The 19,466-nt window shown below is 39.1% G+C and overlaps 1 protein-coding gene across 14 annotated transcripts in view; it reads left to right on the top strand.

Moving 5' to 3' along the window:
* nedd4l (NEDD4 like E3 ubiquitin protein ligase) overlaps positions 1 to 18,153 on the top strand; it is a 47,728-nt gene extending 29,575 nt beyond the window's left edge. For 13 of the 14 annotated variants that reach the window (XM_034122801.1, XM_034122800.1, XM_034122799.1 and 10 more), the window contains 17 exons: positions 567 to 740; positions 3,104 to 3,301; positions 3,978 to 4,055; positions 7,526 to 7,580; positions 8,346 to 8,404; positions 9,430 to 9,495; positions 10,519 to 10,748; positions 12,125 to 12,246; positions 12,385 to 12,455; positions 12,773 to 12,868; positions 12,979 to 13,052; positions 13,158 to 13,218; positions 13,436 to 13,495; positions 13,614 to 13,721; positions 14,651 to 14,747; positions 15,082 to 15,154; positions 16,320 to 18,153. In XM_034122801.1, the coding sequence (XP_033978692.1) occupies positions 567 to 740; positions 3,104 to 3,301; positions 3,978 to 4,055; positions 7,526 to 7,580; positions 8,346 to 8,404; positions 9,430 to 9,495; positions 10,519 to 10,748; positions 12,125 to 12,246; positions 12,385 to 12,455; positions 12,773 to 12,868; positions 12,979 to 13,052; positions 13,158 to 13,218; positions 13,436 to 13,495; positions 13,614 to 13,721; positions 14,651 to 14,747; positions 15,082 to 15,154; positions 16,320 to 16,422 (1,725 nt within the window). In that variant the 3' untranslated portion in view covers positions 16,423 to 18,153. Of the gene's footprint in view, positions 1 to 566; positions 741 to 3,103; positions 3,302 to 3,977; positions 4,056 to 7,525; positions 7,581 to 8,345; positions 8,405 to 9,429; positions 9,496 to 10,518; positions 10,749 to 12,124; positions 12,249 to 12,384; positions 12,456 to 12,772; positions 12,869 to 12,978; positions 13,053 to 13,157; positions 13,219 to 13,435; positions 13,496 to 13,613; positions 13,722 to 14,650; positions 14,748 to 15,081; positions 15,155 to 16,319 lie in introns of those variants that run through there. The other variant, XR_004555269.1, reaches the window with a different exon arrangement.
* The last annotated feature ends 1,313 nt before the right edge of the window (positions 18,154 to 19,466 follow it).

Below are 19,466 nucleotides of genomic sequence, written 5' to 3'. Positions count from 1 at the left end.
CCTGCCTGAAATGCTTCGATTGGATTCCTATTTTTACCCAAAACATAGTGACATCACTACATAACACTGGCGTTTTTGTTGGTTAGCGTTACAAAACAATTTACGTGATAGGCTAAGGGTTGGGACATCTCTAAGACGTCGACTAATCACAACAGTGCCTACCAGCTAACCAATCAGAACAGACTTGGCTCTGGTTTCAGACAGAGGGTGAAAAGAGGTGCTGCAGCACAGGCAGTATGAGAAAAATAAAGAGCTTTTTGAACATTAAAGCATATAAACATGTCACAGTAGAAGCACAGGATACACAAATGAACCTGAAAATGAGCATAATATGACCTCTTTAAAGCAACAGAATTGACTATCTTCTTGGGCCTATACAAACCATGCTCTTTTTACCTTTTATTATGACTTCCCTGAGAGAAAACCTTGCATCCAGTCCTTTCAGGTGCAGAAAAGCATCAGCCGACAGCATGACCTATGATGACAAGTTTATTTTTCTACGCCAACAACATTGATTGCCTTATTCTAACCCCACCTAACCTTAAAAGTGCTTTTCTCACTGACAGCTGACTGAAGACGGAGCCAGCACCTCAGCAGCAGCAGGAGGAGCCTCGGCCCTGGCCCCCCCACCCACCCCCTCCTCCTCTTCCAATGCTTCCAACAACCACCTCCATGAGCCCCAAGTCCGACGACCTCGTAGCCTCAGCTCCCCTACTGTCACCCTATCCACCCCCATGGAGGTGAGAATTCTCCATCCTTTTTCCTCTTTTCACACCCTAAGGACTTATTTGTATCTCCTCTTTCCTCCAATCTTTACCCTTCCACACTTCCTTGTAATGCAATCCTATACTCCCATCCCTTTTAAGATGATCAAATCCTGATCCTCACCCATCTGTATCACATAATCCCACATTTCCTGCATTCATATTACACCATTCTTTTGTCATCTATACTTCTTTCAGGCTTATTCTGGCTTGATGCTGCTTTTCTTTCTCTTCATCTTCAACAATACCATGGAAATAATATTATTTTGACGAATGTTTTATTCTCATCAGGATGGTTTTCTTTCTTCATACTGTCTAGTCATGTGAAGTGGTCTGAGCCTTACTCCAGCTTTGCTGTTCATGATGAGTTTGTTGTAAAGAATATGCACTCGTGGCGCAGTCAGCGTTACATCCTGCAACCTAGTGTATAAATAGTGAAAATGCTGGTTGGGTAAATCCAATATGGAAGATTCAGTTACCACCGGATGAATACATTATTTGAATTGATCACAGGTCCAAAACCATTGTTGTATTTTGCTAAAGCAAACCAGGGGATATCCAAATCAATGATATTGATTTTGGAAACGTAATATGCTTGAATCCAGAAGCCATTAGAGTAACACAAAGGCAACCACAGAATCTAATAAAAAGAAGGTCTCATGGGTAATTGAAGATACATTTGTAAGACAGGGCATCGTTTGTGAATACCTTAAAGGAACATTAGGAAACCTCTCTGCATTTTTCGCATTGCGATATGAACTTCCACAGTCACACTGGGGCATGAGATTGTAGACATTATCTTCTGCTCCTCCGCTCTGTTGGAGATGCAGCGCCTGATTCTTCAACAAATATGTACAGACAATGTACAATGTTAGCACCACATTTGATGAAAGTAAGCCATGGGACAAGCAAACATCTGTGGATGGCTTTTACTGTGAAGCAGCCACTGCACATTTGAAATGTTGACTGTTCCCCATGTTTGCTTCGTTTGAAAAAGAGTGGAAAATGGTTAACGTACCCCAAATAGTCACTGCTTTTAAATGATGAAGTGTGATTGACCAGGAATAGATCACAAAATAAGTTTTATCTCTTCCTGGCTTTGTTCGTAACATTTCTCATAAACGAGGCTCTTACTCATTGGTTTGGGGTTTAATAATGTGGGTTTTAGACTGCTTGGCTGGTTAATGTGTTAACCGTATGAATTTAGATAAAAACTGAAACATTTCCACTGTTTGTTTGTTTGTTTTTTTGCGAAGGCTGTGACATTATACCAAAAACTGCCTAGGATAATTACAATCTACTGTTCTTGAGTTTCAGATGTTATGCTCTTATCATAACTTTAGGCTTGTCGGGACTGGTCTGCACACTTACCATTGAAACTTAAAGCAGCTGACATTTTAAACTTGGCTAACATTTCACGAAGTCGTCTGTGAACATTTATCATCTATACAAAGTAGATTTCACTCAAACTTTTAATTATGCAACGCAGCTATAAATACACCACACAAACAGACCGTCTCACTTTGACCTCTTACTGCATTTAATGGCTTGACTCGGTGCTGCTATCAAGGGAGGGAACCTGGAGAAGGTTTAATTAAGGTGTGTGTCTGTGTGATAGCAAAGCATCGTTAAGGGGAAAGGAAGTTGCTGAAAGTCGTAATTACAAATTCTACAGGAGGTGGGAGGTCTGGGGCTTAATTAATGCAGGCTTTTCTCCTGGTAAAATCAGATCAGTCTGTGGTAATTACTGCAGAGGAATACTGTGATTTGGAAACACTCATTAGCCTAAGTAACTTCAGTCTGTTTAATACTGCATTAGAAGGATGCTTTTTCTCTAGATAAATGGTTTCTGAAGTAAAATGATGAGCAATGTTTCCGCAGAAATAGATTTAATTAAGAATTGTGTTAGTTTTACAGTGAATGACTCTTACTTTTGTGGGATTTTACATCCAGGGAACCACAGAGGAGTTAAAGTCCACACAAATGTTGTTATTGTAACATTGAATCTCAGAGGCAATATCCAGGGAATCGGTTGAAATCTGTAGAATTTAGTTTTGACATTTGGATTGACAGCTTGACAGGCCCATGGAGTGCGCTGCATGTTGATGCGCTCCCTCCCTTTACCCCTGGTTTCTCAGACGTGATATTGTGTTCACGATTGTGATGTTATTTTTAATCTTTTCTTATCCTATTGTATTTTCCAACAGAATACCAAGGCAACTACCAAGGTGTTTCAAAGGATCAGTTCTGTTTTGTTTCAGGCTGTCAGTCAGCTAGATTTAAATATAGGGCTGATAATATTATACTTCATTTTATTTATTTTTCCTTTTTGGTTACAGGGAGCCAACAATATTCCGGTGCGGAGGGCTGTGAAAGACACCGTGTCCAACCCGCAGTCTCCCCAGCCGTCGCCCTACAGCTCCCCCAAATCACAGCCCAAAACCCAGCAGAGCTTCCTGCCCCCGGGCTGGGAGATGAGGATAGCCCCCAACGGACGGCCATTCTTTATCGACCATAACAGCAGAGTCACCACCTGGGTGAGTTACACACTCTGTGGTCACAGGCTGCAGCTCAACTGTACCTGAGGCTAATATTCTTTTAAATATGTTTGAAGGGTAAAGCTTTATTTTACATGTCAGTCATTTGCCTACAGTGTCCTACAAAGTTTCCAGAAAATAACTATGTCGTTTGGTCGTACAGGGAACACAGGCTAAGTAAATATAATATAAACTCAAGCAAATATATAATTTACATAACAAATTAATTATTAATATTTCCTTTGGTTAAAATGTTAAGGAAATTGCTCTCTAAATCAACAGCTCCGTGAAAGAACCCAATGAAACAACTATATTACATATGTGTTCACATCTTACTTGTAATAGGTACCAATTTATTTAGCTCATTAAAGCTGAATCATTTGTACAAATCAAATGAAGCTTTACATTTGATTAGTGGATTATAGTATATTTTGTTTGTTCAGTTTGAATTATTAAATAGACAGTTAAAATCTTAAAAATCTAGGGCAGTGGTGAGCGTTGTTCTTTAAGCATGTTGCAGTGACACCTGGTGGTGGGAAAGCCAATCTGACATTTACTTCAGTCCATTATGTTACCGTTCTATGACTAAGGAATTGTGTTTAATACAATATAATTCTTCAAACTGTTTTGGAATAATTGATTTGCATCTTTCATCCCTCCCTTTGTTGATAACCAGGAGGACCCCAGGTTGAAATATCCGGTCCACATGAGGAATAAGACCTCAATGGAGCCCGGGGAACTTGGTCCTCTTCCTGTAAGTACACTCACAATGACACCACTGCATATTTAACCTCTGGCCCAGAACAGCCGCATAGTTCCCATTAACTGCTTTGCTCACTCATTCCCTCACTCATTAACATGTTGTTACAAGAAGTACTCTATTATGTGTTGAGGTAGATTACCGTAACTGTGTTAGCTTTTTACTTTGATAACTTTAAATGAGAAACTGTGTCATTTGCCTTGTTGCATATAAGAGACTTTGGAAGATGTATTTTTTGTCAGTTCACCCCAAATCAATAACACAGGTTTTTCCCCTCTTACCTTTAGTGCTATTTATCAATCTACATCTCTCAAATATAATTGAACAAGGTGGCCAAAATAAATATTTATTTAGAAAAAATTACAGCAATGTATCTTTCCAGAAATCATGACTAAGAGACCCTATTGTGCTTTCTGGAGTGTTCCTTTCCTGTAGTGTGTTATATAGGTTTTTGTGCATGTAAATACTCTGCAAAGGCTTAAGTCTCCAAGACACTCCCCCCCCGCCCCCTGCCTGAAGCGCCACACTTTGTACTAAGTACAGATCGCGTTCACACCGGAATAAGTCCCTGAGGAAGGATTAGGCAAATGAAGCCGCTGACGTCACTTCTTCTTCTTCTGCTTTGGGTTTACTGGCAGGCCGCAAACAACTTCACGGCGTATACTGCCACCCGAAGTCCCCGGCCGGAAGTCCCCGGAGTTGGGGACTGGCTTCAGTCGAAGCTGCTGGGACTCCCAGCTGCTTCTACTGAAGCCTTCCGAGTAAATCGCCAGAACGCTGACACCTCCTCATCTCCACCGCTCCCATGTTTTCTTTTGTGTTGCCATAAGTTAGTCTCTCTGCGTTTCTGCGCTGGGCTAATGCTAATGCTAATAATGCTAATGCTAGGATAATAAAATGGCGGCTTCACAAAACTTTTTGGGAGTTTTATGGGGCGTGGTTTGCAATCCGCCCAGCCAATCAGACATAGGAACCTTTTTCTCCCACGAAAGTACCCGCTCTCTAGCAAGGACGGAAAAGGGGGTAAAAAAGGTTCTGATGAACTCATTTTAGTTCCGGCTCTTTTTGGTGTGAACGCGACATTTCGGAACTATATCGGAACTAAAGTGGGAAAAGTACTGCGCGGCTATTGTACATGATAAGAGGTGGAACATCTCCCCCCCCCCCCCCCGCCTGAAACGCCTCCATTGGACTCTTTTGCATTTTATTCCGTAACATAATGACATTGTAACACTCTACGGGCTAAGGGGCGGGACATTTTCACACATCTCTAAGCAGCTGACTAATCACAACAGCGCCAGCCAGCTAACCAATCAGAGAAGACTGGGCTCTGGGTTCAGACAGAGGGTGAAAAGGGCAACCCTTTTGAACAATAAATGATGTAAAGATGTCACAGTAGAAGCACATAATACAGAGAGCAGTTTCATGAAAGTACTATTTTCGTTTAGTTTCTGTTGTTTCATACTGTTGAGGTTTTTTAAATGTGTTTGTGGCGCTTTGGAACTGAGATCCCTCTAGTTCCAGATACATCTAGTTTCATAAATAGCACTACAGGTAAAAGAAAAAAATATGTATTTTAGATGTTGGGGTGAAATGTCCTTCACTAAATGGTCCATGTTTAATTTGTAGCTATGTAAATGAAGTGGATTTTGAAAAGATGAGACATGATCTTATGATCACACTATATTAGACATTTCTTTGTTAGTTAGAAAAGAGGGTGTCAGTTGGAGAATGTGACTGTGGAGGATGAGAGTGTGGGGGCTGAGTGATGATCTCTAATTAGGAGGTGAAGGCTGTCTGCCACCTGCTCTATTATCTGTGTGACAAAGAGAAACGTGGGCTACACGTTACTGAAGCTAGCTGTTATACTAATGAAGGCTTCATAGGTGTGTACATCTCACAGGCTTGTGTGATGTGTGCATGTGTGTGTGTTCTCTCTCCCTCTTTCTCTTTCTGTCTCTTTTCTCTCTCCGTTCTGGTGGATCTAATATATGCTTCTTCTTCTACACCTGGCCATGTCTGTTTGGCAGCTCCTACCAGAGGAGGTTGGTTGGTGCTCCCTCCCTCTGCCTGCCTGCCTTCCTTCCTGTCTGGTCCGGTCTGGTCAAAATGCCTGCAGACAGCCTTGCGCTTATTTCTTGTCTTTATTTGTCCTTCTTCCTCTCTCTTTCTGTCTTTTCTCTTTCTCTCTCATGACCGGCATGGATGGGCTGTACCTCTCCCTTCATTTCCATCAGTATATTTACCCCACTTCCTCTCTCTGTGCGCCCCTCTTGCATCACATTGATGCTCCCCACAGTTCTCTTTAATCTCTCCATGTGTATCAGCTTTCGAGGCACAGATAGACGAGTTGGGAAAGTGGAACAATTGTTTGGTTTTAATGGTTTTGCACATTTTAATAATACACTAACATAACAAATGAGGAAAAAAACGCATTGGGCTTATTTAAAGCCTCCACCTAAATAATGGTAAAAATCACAATCTTATATAAAACACAAGATCCAAACAGCCTCAAATCAATAGAAATGGCTAACTTTAAGAACAACATATACTATACTTACATTTTCTATAAAAATAACACTGATTTGAATATGGAAACCAGGCTTCATACAGTGGTCAGATGATTTTTAAGGTATTTTTTAAAGCAATGCAGCGAGGTACAGTTTTTTGTTATGGTTGGACGACCACCCAGATCTTTGTTCGAGTGAGACACTTAGGGGGGAGGAGATTTGATGAGTGGTGTGTTGCATAAAAATGAACCTGTGAATTATTTTTGAAGTGCATAGGATTAATCCCTTTACCTGAACATATTTTGTAAATACAAACACAAATTTGAGAATCATCCGGCATTTCAGAGAGGGAAGGAGAACAAACAAGCGTGACTGAAAGAGAAGAACAGGGTTATATATGTACGTTAGAGGAAGGAACTGGCTGCATGTGTTATCAACTTTTCAATCGGGTCTATTCACTGGTGCAGTAGCAGCATACGTAGGAACACACATACTGTAGGTTCACCCCGTTTGACACATTGTCAAACTCGGCTCCTTCCCCCCCCCCCCTTTAAACTCAATCTACAGTGTTAATGCCTGACTGCTGTACGAGTATGTGTGTGGCCTGTGACTCTGCACCGAGTGGTCACCGTCTCAGTGGTGGTCTGAAAACGTAGTGGTGATTTAACCTTTTATGTTGTTGTCGTACCCCTTCCTCGCTGACGCCTCAGACCTCGCCTCAAATAGGAGAGAAAATCCGTTCACTTCCTTTGTGGTGTCTGATTGAGCTTGCAGTCAGTGTTCGGACCCTCTCATGGTCGGTCAAGTTCAATCAAACATAAGTTAACAAAATGGGGAACAAGTGGATGGATTTACTATCACCGAGTTCCTATTTGAGCATGGCCTGTTTCAAAGTGCAGTCTAATGGTGACTTTGCTTTTTTCTCACTCTTCTTTTACTCTTTTTTTTTTTCAGCCTGGATGGGAAGAAAGGATTCATTCAGACGGACGCACCTTCTACATTGACCACAGTAAGACGACTCCATCTCAACACCTTCTCTCCCTTCCATCATTGTATTTTGTTATGTGTGTCTTTTTTTTGTCTAGCTACTTTTCATAGCGAGTAGTGGTTTCAGTGCAGCCACAGATTGTTCAGTGTCAGGGACAGCAAGCACCTCATCCATTAAAGCAGAAACATCTGAGGCCAACAATATAATTTCCTAGAGTTAAAGAGCGCTTTGAATAACTTTACAATTAAGAGTCAGAAACCCAGATATATTTTATTTGCATTTATATAAAATGGATAAAAAACATCTGTACGGCTCACATATTTATTTATTAGCAGTATATTATTCCACTGTGCGGTATTTAATTTTGGATTGCTTTTTTATATTATATACACATCTTTTCATGTAGATAATTTACTTATTTCTGCATTTACTTGCATATTGCACACACAATAATTGTGTTTCTATTTGTTTCTTTTTGTACAATTTCTATTGTTTATGTCTTTTGTATACAGTATTTGTGTTGCATTCTTGGAGGAAGATTGTAGATTTTCTATTGCCAAGGCAACTCTGTAGCTCTTGTGAATTCGACAACAACAATAACAATTGATTTATTGAAATCCTCAGATTTGCTGAAACCAGCAAATATTTCCAGTAATTGCTAAATAGGTTAAGTAATAAGTTAATTATCAGAGTTGTTGATTATTTCAAGTCAAATGGCGAATTGATAAATTGACTAATAGGCTCTGCACTGGATCTGAGTAAGGTCTTATTTTTTGTTTGATCCAGATACAAAGAACACGCAGTGGGAGGACCCTCGTCTGCAGAATCCGGCCATCACAGGACCAGTGAGTAGTTTCCTCTCTGCAGCCACAGCAGCGTTACTACTCAGACAGCAACACGTCCTCCATGTTTAACACTGTTTTACCATATGTCACACTCTCTGTGCAACAGAGTAAATCACTTTGTAGCTATGGCTGTTACTTAAAGGGGACCTATCATGCAAAATGCACTTTTTGATGTCTTTTATACATAAATATGTGTCCCCGGTGTGTCAGGGAACTCACGCAACGTCAGAAAATAAAACCCTCTCTCTTTTCCTCTGTACCCAAATCTCTAAAAACGGGGGTACAACGGAGCTGATCCAGATTTGCGTCCGATATGACGTAATATCGGTAATGTGGACCCACGGCCCTATCAGAAAGTTGCTATCAGAAACAATGCCCGACTGTTTTGGACGTAATATGGTCGGTGTTTACATTAGCATCGCTAACACTCAGAGCTAACCTGTACTGGAGAGAGCATGTGTGTGAAGAAGCTGGATATAAAAAGGAACTCACCTTGTGGTATAACCGGCAAGAGAGAAAGCCTTTGAGCTCCGTACTGTTTCAGAAATAATCCATGATAATCCATGATATGGCGTTTCATCACGGCAGTATTTAGTTTAGACAGTAGCTGCCGGGTCCCGCATGAGCTCAGCCCCCTACTTTTTAATTTTTTATCAATCTTTATTTTTTGTAAAATCAGCACTTTTGAAACAGGAAGTGAAATAGAGGGATATGAGGCATGGCTAGAATGGGTGATCTGTTTAGTATTTTAAGCAAAACACTTCATAGACATGTTTTTATATATTTGTATATATCTGAGACCTATGCTATTGCCTAAAAATAGCATGATAGGTGACCTTTAACATGCCAACAAGTCACTCTGTGTACCAAATGTTATCTTCACCCGTTGCAACGTCCCCTCCAAAAGTTACACCTCAATATTGCATTTAACAAGAAATAGAAGCATATATTCCTGATTCACTTTTACACCACACTCCCATTGTCTATAAGGCTATTGATCAATTTGTTTTTTGTTGTCCATGCAGGCTGTTCCCTACTCCAGAGAGTTCAAGCAGAAATACGATTACTTCAGGAAGAAGTTGAAGAAACCGGTAAGAAATGTTTTATACGCTGATACATCTGGTGTTTCTGGGTTCATGCTGGAAAAGTGTTCATAACAAAGCTCCATTTGGCCCTCACAACTTTATGTTGAACAAGAAGGCAGTGTCATTTGCTTGTATTTTGATTGTGCTTGATTGCATACTTGTGCTTTTTTCACACTGCCTTAACACTGCATGACTGAGTTTGATACTGTATGTTTAGGGCATTCTAATCTAGACAGCCATTGCAATCATTTTACATTTCTCAATGATGAGGACCTAGTAGTTTAGGATTGGATGTTACTGTATAACATAGAGTTGAGGCTAGTTGGCACCAAGTTTTATTCTAGAGAACGTTTAATGCCAGAAATTGCAGGCGAAAAGCTAATTTTATAATATAAATTTGTGAATTTCTCGAATACATTTTTACGTGTTAATTTCATACTTTTTTTCCTCATAAATCTCTACTTCAGTTGCATACACCTAACTTTTTTCTTCTTTTCCCCTCACTCTCTATATTGTCAAGGTTTTTTTTTCTTTCATCATTCAAAGCCTGATTTTTATAACATTTTAATTCAAAAATATTTTGCTAAAATAAAATATTTTTATTTTATCCATCATGGAGTTGTATAACAAGATATTTACCCTTTGTAAAATCCTTTGAATAATTTGGTCTGAAATAACACTTGCATATCAAAACGTAACATTTCAGATAATGTGTTATACACGAAAAGGTGTACTAATGGCTTGTATAACATATAAAGTAAGAATGATTCTACAGAAGCTTGTTGTAAACACAATAAAATAATATTTATAATATTTATTTAAAATGTTATTCAGACTCTTGAGTCAGCAGTTTGTAAACTTCCTGATTGTCTTTCATAAATCTACATTTTAGCTTGTCTGTGTAATAAGGTCACAAACTTTACTTCTCCCTTACCATTCCCCTAGTTTAACCCCCAGCCCCCCAGTATTTGGCACAGTATCGTTTTTTTTGTATTTGCATTAAAGTCATTTCTTTGTGAACTATTCCAGGCTGACATTCCCAACCGATTCGAGATGAAGTTACACAGGGGCAACATCTTCGAGGAGTCGTACCGTCGCATCATGTCCCTGAAGAGGCCGGATGTTCTGAAGTCGCGGCTGTGGATCGAGTTTGAGTCGGAGAAAGGATTGGACTACGGCGGCGTGGCCCGAGAGTGGTTCTTCCTCTTATCCAAGGAGATGTTCAACCCTTACTACGGCCTGTTCGAGTACTCCGCCACGTAAGTCTCTGCTGGTTTTCTTGCTCTAGATGTATGAGGGTGTGGGGGTGCGCTGATCCTCATATTGGGCAAGACACTTCACCCCAAATTGCTCCTGTGGGCATTTTCCTCAGTATTGATGTATTACTATGTAGTATATGTAATATGTAAATGTAAAGTGCGTTCAGCTCTTGGAAAAATGCTGAAATGCAATTAATTATTGTGAAAGACAGTGGATTAAACAGGATATGGCCCAATACAAATGTGCTGTAGTAAAGGATTCAAAAGATTCAAAGGTTTTATTGTCATATGCACAAAGCTACAGTGTAGAAATGGCAATGAAATTCTTCTGACCTGAGCTCCTCCAACAATGCAACATATATAATAAAATACAAAATAAAAAGTAGTGCAAAAAGTCTATATACATGTCAATAGAATATGGGGTATGTACAAGAACAGAATATGAAATTAAATAATGTAAATTAAGACAAAATTAAATACATTTTTTTGCGGTGATAACTATTTATATAGATTAGTATATTGCAAGATGACAACAGGAATGTTTATCGGGCACTTAAGAGAGCCATGCTTTGTAGAGTAAAAATCCTTCTCTACTCTTATTTGCTTTTTCCACAAAGGGGTCGTAAGGGGCAGAGCTGCCATATTGTTTTCCTATGAGACTTGTAAAAGTTTCCTTCAACTCTGATTCACTTTTCCTCTCATTGAAAAAGCCATCCTGGAACAAACGTTTCCAACATACAGCAAACATTTGGATAATTAAAGTGACGTATGTTTTCTTCCTTTCTTGGCACCGTCAGCACTAAATGATCACTGTGTTGACTCTCTGATGTTATGCCATGTAGGGCAAAGGTAACACAAAGAAATAATACAAATCGGGATGTTGTAAAGGACATTTAACTAAAGTTTGATTTAAGACAAAAAAACATTTTGAAATTAAACCACATTGTCATTATTTATCACACCAATTTTCAATGATATTGTTTTTACATAATCATGCAGCGGCAGATAAAAAGCCAATGGTTAACAACCACATTGAAGTTTTTTTTACCTCCATTTTCCTCAATCTCCATGTCTTTAAATCAGTCTTAGTAGTATTTTTGTGAAATGCTACAAAACAGTGTCTGCATGAAACCTGCAGGGTTTAACTGTCATGATGAGGAAAATAAATAATGATGTGCTGAACATAATCTGCGAAAAAAGAACCCCTCTGCTGCAGGCAGTAGTTGCTCAAATTGAAAGATGACGATAAATAGAGCTGCAGAGTCTACCCAAGTTAAGTTTGGTGTCTAGTGACCTAGCGTATCGTTAAAAAAGAAGGAAATGTATGGAGTACTTATCATGAATAAATAAGAAATCGCCTTTCTTCCTGTGTGCAGAGACAACTACACTCTCCAAATCAACCCTAACTCCGGCCTGTGCAACGAGGATCACCTCTCTTACTTCAAGTTCATCGGACGTGTGGCAGGAATGGCCGTGTTTCATGGAAAACTGCTGGATGGTAAGCTGCCTGATGTTGGATACAGTCTTTCAGATTAGACATTTAATTGGAAGAAAGGTGATATGTTATTGTATGTTTTTAAGCTTGTTTCCACACACCTACAGTAACAGCACTGTGTTTTGTTCTGCTTTGTTTTAGGTTTTTTCATCAGACCCTTCTACAAGATGATGCTGGGAAAACAGATCTCCCTTAAAGACATGGAGTCAGTGGTAAGAGCTCAAGCTACTATATTATTAACTGAGGAATCATTATTCTTTTAAATCTTAAACTTGGCTTTGTGAAAAAGACTAAAATATGCATTTAGTGAGTCTGCTTTAAATCTGCTAATTTATATATATGTTTTTCTCAATCCATTCTGTTTAAACTTGCTATATTAGCACAGTTACAAATAAAGGTTGGGCTAAACTAATATTATTCTTATTTGAAATTGGAGAACAGAAATAACAACCAAAGAAGAGAGAAATAACATTTGGCTGCGTGTTCTTTGTGTGTAACTGTGTATCTGCCCTGTGTTGCCCGCCTGCAGGACAGTGAGTACTACAACTCTCTGAAGTGGATTCTGGAGAACGACCCCACTGAGCTGGACCTCAGGTTCTGTATAGACGAGGACAACTTTGGACAGGTGTGCACGCCCAAAAGCAGTCACTATTTTCAATGTTGATAACAAATGAATAGGATTAGTGTCTGGAGTGTGCAGGGCTTTATTTTCTTTGTGGTTTTTTTCTTTTTCAGACGTACCAGGTGGACCTGAAACCCAGCGGCTCAGACATGGTGGTCACCAATGAGAACAAAAAGGAATACATAGAGTAAGAACATCACAAATCATTCTCTTAGAGTAGTAACGGGCACTAAGTAATGAATACAATACAATGTCATTATTAACATGAGTCCAACAATCTTTCTTCTGTCAGCCTGGTCATCCAGTGGAGGTTTGTCAACCGGGTCCAGAAGCAGATGAACGCCTTCCTGGAGGTATTTATGTGCAATAATACCGTCGCCACATGGGGGCGATGTGGCTACAGACCATGTGCATGAGGCCCTCTGTATCTACACGTAAACCTTTCCACTGAATATTTGTAGCTTTTAAACTTTAAAACATCTCAGTTATTAAGTGGGAGGTTCTGTTGTTGCATTGCTACAGTTAAACAACCATGAAGAGAATTGAATCCCCCTTGTGTTCCATTTTCAGGGCTTCACTGAGCTTATTATCATCGATCTGATCAAGATCTTTGATGAAAATGAACTGGAGGTACAGTATGGATTCTTTATTCTCTCTGTTTTATGCTCTGATTATCACACAATGAGCATTTCAACTTAACAAATAGTTTGAATCACATCTTTCTCCTCTGCCCTCTGTCTCTGTGCAGCTGCTCATGTGTGGTCTAGGTGACGTCGACGTCAACGACTGGAGGCAACACACTGTTTACAAGAACGGCTACTGTCCCAACCATCCTGTCATACAGTGGTTCTGGAAGGTACGTCTGTGACACACTCACACACTCACACACTCACACACTCACACACTCACACACTCACACACACACACACACACACACACGTATTGAGTAATCTATCAGCCACCTGTCGCTCATGAAATGTGGGTGATTTCTAAAAGATACATTTGCATCAGTTGTCTTTTTCCCTGAAGCTTGCAACAGGTTTTACTGGCCTCACTTTTTTTAAGGGTCAAAGTCTGTTTGGAAGAACAGGCTTGTTTGCTCTGATGAAAGAGACTGAGGTAGTGGCTGCTCTGTTATCATCTGCCTTCACTTTAACACACGTACACTAAAGCAAACAACACACACACAACGCCATGAGTTGTGTCTACATGCTTACACACACAGAGACATCAGTGTCATGTCATTTGACTACTGAACTGGCTCCAACTGTTTCTGTTTGAATGCTTTTCTTACAAAGAGACACACACACACACACACACACACACACAGAAAAGTTAGGTTTCAAAAGCTTTGATGTTTTGAGTAATTGCATCATACTTAGATCTGTAGTTTATTGCTGCAATTAGCAATTATTTTCATTAATCTGCCAATTTCTGTCCTGATTAATAATTATTTAAAAATAAATAAACAGACTCCAAGATGATATCTTTAGATGTCTTGTTTTTTCAGCCTTAATCCCAAATATATTGAGTTTATAAACTAGAGAAAAGTGGGAAATCTCAAAATGTAGAGGCTGAAATTGGCATTTTTGCATAAAATTACTCTACGTTTAATCTTTCATCGCATTTTATTTTTCTTCGTCTGTTTAATTAGTTGTTACAGCTTTGTTTTAGTTGTAGAAATTACAAAGTATCATATAAATAACTTTTTTGCTGGTTTGGCAATCTGATTATTGAATTCTGTGAACTGTCAATCAAGTTTTTTGAGAGTGTTTCTGTGTGCAGGTGGTCTTGCTGATGGATGCTGAAAAGAGGATCCGACTCCTCCAGTTTGTTACAGGAACGTCTCGAGTGCCCATGAATGGTTTTGCTGAGCTTTATGGTAAGTTACCTCACCAGATAACCCCATGTTTCCTTTATTTCAGGTACCACCTCTTTAAAAGCGTATATTATCTGTTTAAACCGCATGGCCTGTACTCTATCTAGCAGTGACACAAGTCAACAGCTGCACTTCCAAGAATTGAGTTACTATCACTGTGCACATAGAGAGATAAATGTTGAAGACTGATACAAAAATGTAAGATACGATATCTGCTGAAACATTGCGTGAGTAATATTATGTATATCTGGCAATGGTTTCATGTACTGATTTTATCAAGAGGTTAGAGTATTACTATATCAACTGTGATATCATAATTATCATTTCTCTCTGCCAGGCTCTAACGGACCTCAGCTGTTCACCATCGAGCAGTGGGGAACACCAGAAAAGTTGCCAAGAGCTCACACATGGTATGTTACACACACACACACACACACACACACACACACACACACACACACACACACACACACACACACACACACACACACACACACACACACACACACACACACACACACACACACACACACACACACACACACACACACACACACACACACACACACACACACACACACACACACACACACAGAGCTCTGAGGCTTTACTTAGGCACAGTGTTGTTATGAGCTTAATGCTAATGTCAGCTTGCTAACACACCCACAAGCCCGATGCTAACAAGGTGTAATTTTACCACGTTCACCTTTTTTCCATCTGGCTTTTGTTTCAGTAGAAAGGTAACAATATTTATTTAATCCTGGGAGAGATCTGCAGTATTGACAGGATTTATCGGCTACAGCTCCTCTAAAGAGAACACGTCAGCCGCATGGACATGCTAATCAAGGCCCTTTTCTGCAATGCTAAATTAAATGTATTGAACTAAATATAAGATAAGATAGTACTTTATTGATCCCAATTTGGGAAATTGTGATAATAAATAAATAAAAGTTTTTGTGACAATTATTTTGATAATACAAAGCATACAATTGATGTGCTCTCCTTCAATCCATCACAAAAGTACTTTTACCTCGCCTATTGGTCTTCAACTGCTCCAACAATCACCAGCTCTGGTTTGATTGAAAGAGAGGCCAAATAAGAACAGATATACAAATGGAACTTGTGTTTTTTTTAATAAAACTTCTCTCTGACACATATTTTTAAATAAAACACGAACATAAACAGGTTTTTCTTTGGGTGGGAAAGGGAATGCTAACTACTTAATAACATTTGACCCAAAGTGCAGATGAGGCTGATGGGAATGTGGTTTACTTCTTGAGGGAGTTTTGTCATAAAACCAGTTTTTCAAAAGATTACAAATGTTTACCTAATGGTTATGCTTGAGGGAAAATAAAGGGTCACTCAGATCAGGGAACCATGAATACTTCTAGCATGCAGTTGTTGAGATGTACCTGTACCAAAGTGGACGGCTTGACTGACAGATTGACAAATAGCCATGCAGCTTCAATGGCCACAAATACTAAGTTGAGTTCATTAAAGTTACGTTTTAATGCTGCATTTTGAAACCAAATGTGGAGTTTTTATAACTTGCAATACCATTTTTTCCCCCCCCAGTTTCAACCGCTTGGATCTTCCCACTTACGAATCCTTTGAGGACCTGAGAGAGAAACTCCTCATGGCTGTGGAGAACGCGCAGGGCTTCGAGGGCGTGGACTAGAGCGGCAGCCTCTGACTGCATCAAACCAACCAACAATTTCAATTAAAAAAGAAAGAATGCACCACTGGGATATGGAAGCAGCTGCTGTAGCAGTTGTGTGCGAGCATGTTTCCTGTAACGCCTGACTGTGAGTCCCCTCCACGGCACGCTGGCTTCAGACTGTACAGCCATTTGTCCAGCAACTACGCCTACGTGTTTAGATCTCTTCAGAGTGGGTAGGTCACTCCTTAAAGGTGCTGGGGGACGAAAGGGAGCGCCGCACTGCTGAATGCTGAAATCTTTTATCCGCAGGCATGAGTGATGAATGAGCTGGCCCCTAATCTGCCGTTTGTTCCCCCCCTTGTCCTGTGAAAATCTACAGTGCTGGAAAACACTAATGCATTTCAATAGCTCCTTACATACACTATAGCACATTATTTAAGCACCCTTCAATGCAGTGGATTTAGCATGGCCTTAATCTGGCTCCTACATGCACTATTTTCTGTAAGAAACTGCAAAGGCACTATGATCACAACTCTCTCAAACACTTAGACCAACACCAGATTACCTTAGGAATGCTAGCCAATCACAGTTCAGGAAATCGGCCAGACCCTTCCGTAGAGCCTTGTCTATTTGTTGTGTGATCAAAATTGCCGCTGCAGCCTTTTTGTAGTTTCCCCTTTTCTTTTTAGCCACTGGTAAGAATTCAAGAAAGGGGGATCAAATAATCCCCAAAGATTTTTTTATATAGTTTTTGTCCTCCTCGAATAGTTTTAAATCATTGGTATGATTCTTGCAGGAAAATACTCTTAACTCATTTGTACTGATGAACAATGTTTACTATTTTGACAATTCTATACGACTTGGTGTGTGAAGTGTAAATCTGGCTAGTCGGGGGAATACTTAATCCATATCATTTGTTATGGTGATAGCAAATGTGTTGAATCAAATGTTTTTTTATCGTAGTGCTATGAGAGCAGCATGAAACCGTATCTTGTGTTTGCTTTGACTACATGGTAGTAAATTGGACGTGTAATTGGTCGAGAAGGGAAATCTTAACACTTGGGGACAGTTCCTCCGAGATGTTTGCGTAATGATTATATTAATATCATCATGCCTGTTGCTGTTCATAATGCTGTAAATTGTTCTTGGAAAAAAACCCACATTTTAAGTTCTTTCCTGATATATAAATATATGTGAATATTAAGTATTACTGATCAAAAACACTAAAAATGAAGCTGTGTGCGTGCGCGGGTGTTTGAGAGAAAGCTGTGATTGCCACTGAATATAAAGCAGCACGTTTCTTACAAAGAAAATGTTTTTTCTTTTTTTATGTTTTTGTTTCTCTCCTTTTTCTAACACCATTGAACCTAAAGGGCACTTTATAGATCACTCTGAGGTCATGTCGCCTAGTGTATGTCTTGTCATTAACTTGAATGTGATTCTTTTTTCCCATTCGGAGCACTTACCTGGTGCAATATAAATAGTCTGTCGATCTGGGCTGCTGCTAAGGTGGAAAACGGAAGTGAAGCAGAAACTTCACATATTTTAAGTCTTTCTTTTCTTTTGTCCCTTGTGTTCCCTCCCTCCCTCCCTCCCTCCCGTGATCCCACCACCCCAACTACTCTGTAAAGATTAGACCTTTTTTTAATGAATGACGGGAAATATCTCTTTTGTTAAAGATTCCACCACTCTCTGCAACTCTCTGTGGTTCATTTAACTTCAGTCAAATAAAAATGAAACTTCTCAGAACGTGTTGTTTGAGTGAATTCACTTTATAGCTTTATTTATATATTACCAGGCTTGGGGAGTAACAGATTACATGTAACAGGTACATTCTTTAAAATGGGGATTACTAGCATGATTACAATGTTACAGTACATTTAAATATATGTAATTATAAAGAACGTTATATATTGAAGCACATGCTTACATACCGAGTAAAACAGGTCATGAGTGAAGCTATAGCAAATCTCCCAGTCCATTATTATGTTAGATTTCAAATGTAGATGTTTTGTTTTGTAAACTGTTGTATGTGGTCTTGTATTGCGCAACTTTCATTGTTGGGCCAAAGCCTGACATCGATGAATGAAAAACCGGTTTAAAAGGTTACATTGATCTGTTGTCTAACTTCATATTTTTAAGTAAAAGCAATATCATTTGTATTTATGCACTGCATTTGATATTGAGGCAATCCAAAAGTAACAAAGTACAGGCAACTATGAATTGTAACATGAGCATTTTGTAAATACGAATGTTAAATAAAATGCTAAAATGTTTACTTGCTAGTTCATTCATTCTGATCAGATGAAAAGTTAGTATTATATTATGTGCACGAGTCTAATTAGAAATAATACAACATGCAAGATGAATTTATAAAAAATAAAACATTAAAAAGTACATTTATAATGATCTGACATTTATTTTAAATTATTTCTGATTTATATTTTTACAGAAATGTGCTACTTTAAGTGTACCATTTGTCAAATTAATAATCTGCTTTTACAACAAAAGGTTATTTTCATAGAAAAAAGATATAATCTAACATGGACATTTGCTGCTTAAGGACATTATTTGATTTTGTTTTTGTATTCAGAGCACCTGTCTTTAGAAATAAAGTGTGTGTGTGCGCACGTGGTGTGGTGAAGGGACCTCCGTTCATTCACACAGCCAATCTAAGAGTTATCAGCTCCAAGGACAAGCAAATAAAAGCCCCACCGCCTGTCCGGGGACATTTTATCAAGCCCTGCTCCTCTCAATCTGGTCACAAACAAACCAAGAGCCAACTCTCTTCAGATCCTCCTTCCAAAGCATTCCAGCGGCTCGAAAAATAAAGTCACAAAGTGCAGGTGAGAGTTAATAAGGTAAATCAGAAGAGGTCCAAAAGCATTTAGTTAGTTTCCTATAAAAAGATACTACAGTCCAACAGGCCTCTGAAATCCTGAAACAACAGTGGATGCTAATAAATTAAAAAAATGATCTACCACGATTATTTTATCAACTCTAATTTTGTTCCTCACATGTGGGCAAAAAGGCAATTTGTTCATAACAATCAACACACATAT

Source organism: Trematomus bernacchii, unplaced genomic scaffold (genome assembly GCF_902827165.1).
Source record: "Trematomus bernacchii unplaced genomic scaffold, fTreBer1.1, whole genome shotgun sequence".
NCBI lineage: Eukaryota > Metazoa > Chordata > Actinopteri > Perciformes > Nototheniidae > Trematomus > Trematomus bernacchii.
This window is presented reverse-complemented; position numbering and strand designations above follow the sequence as displayed.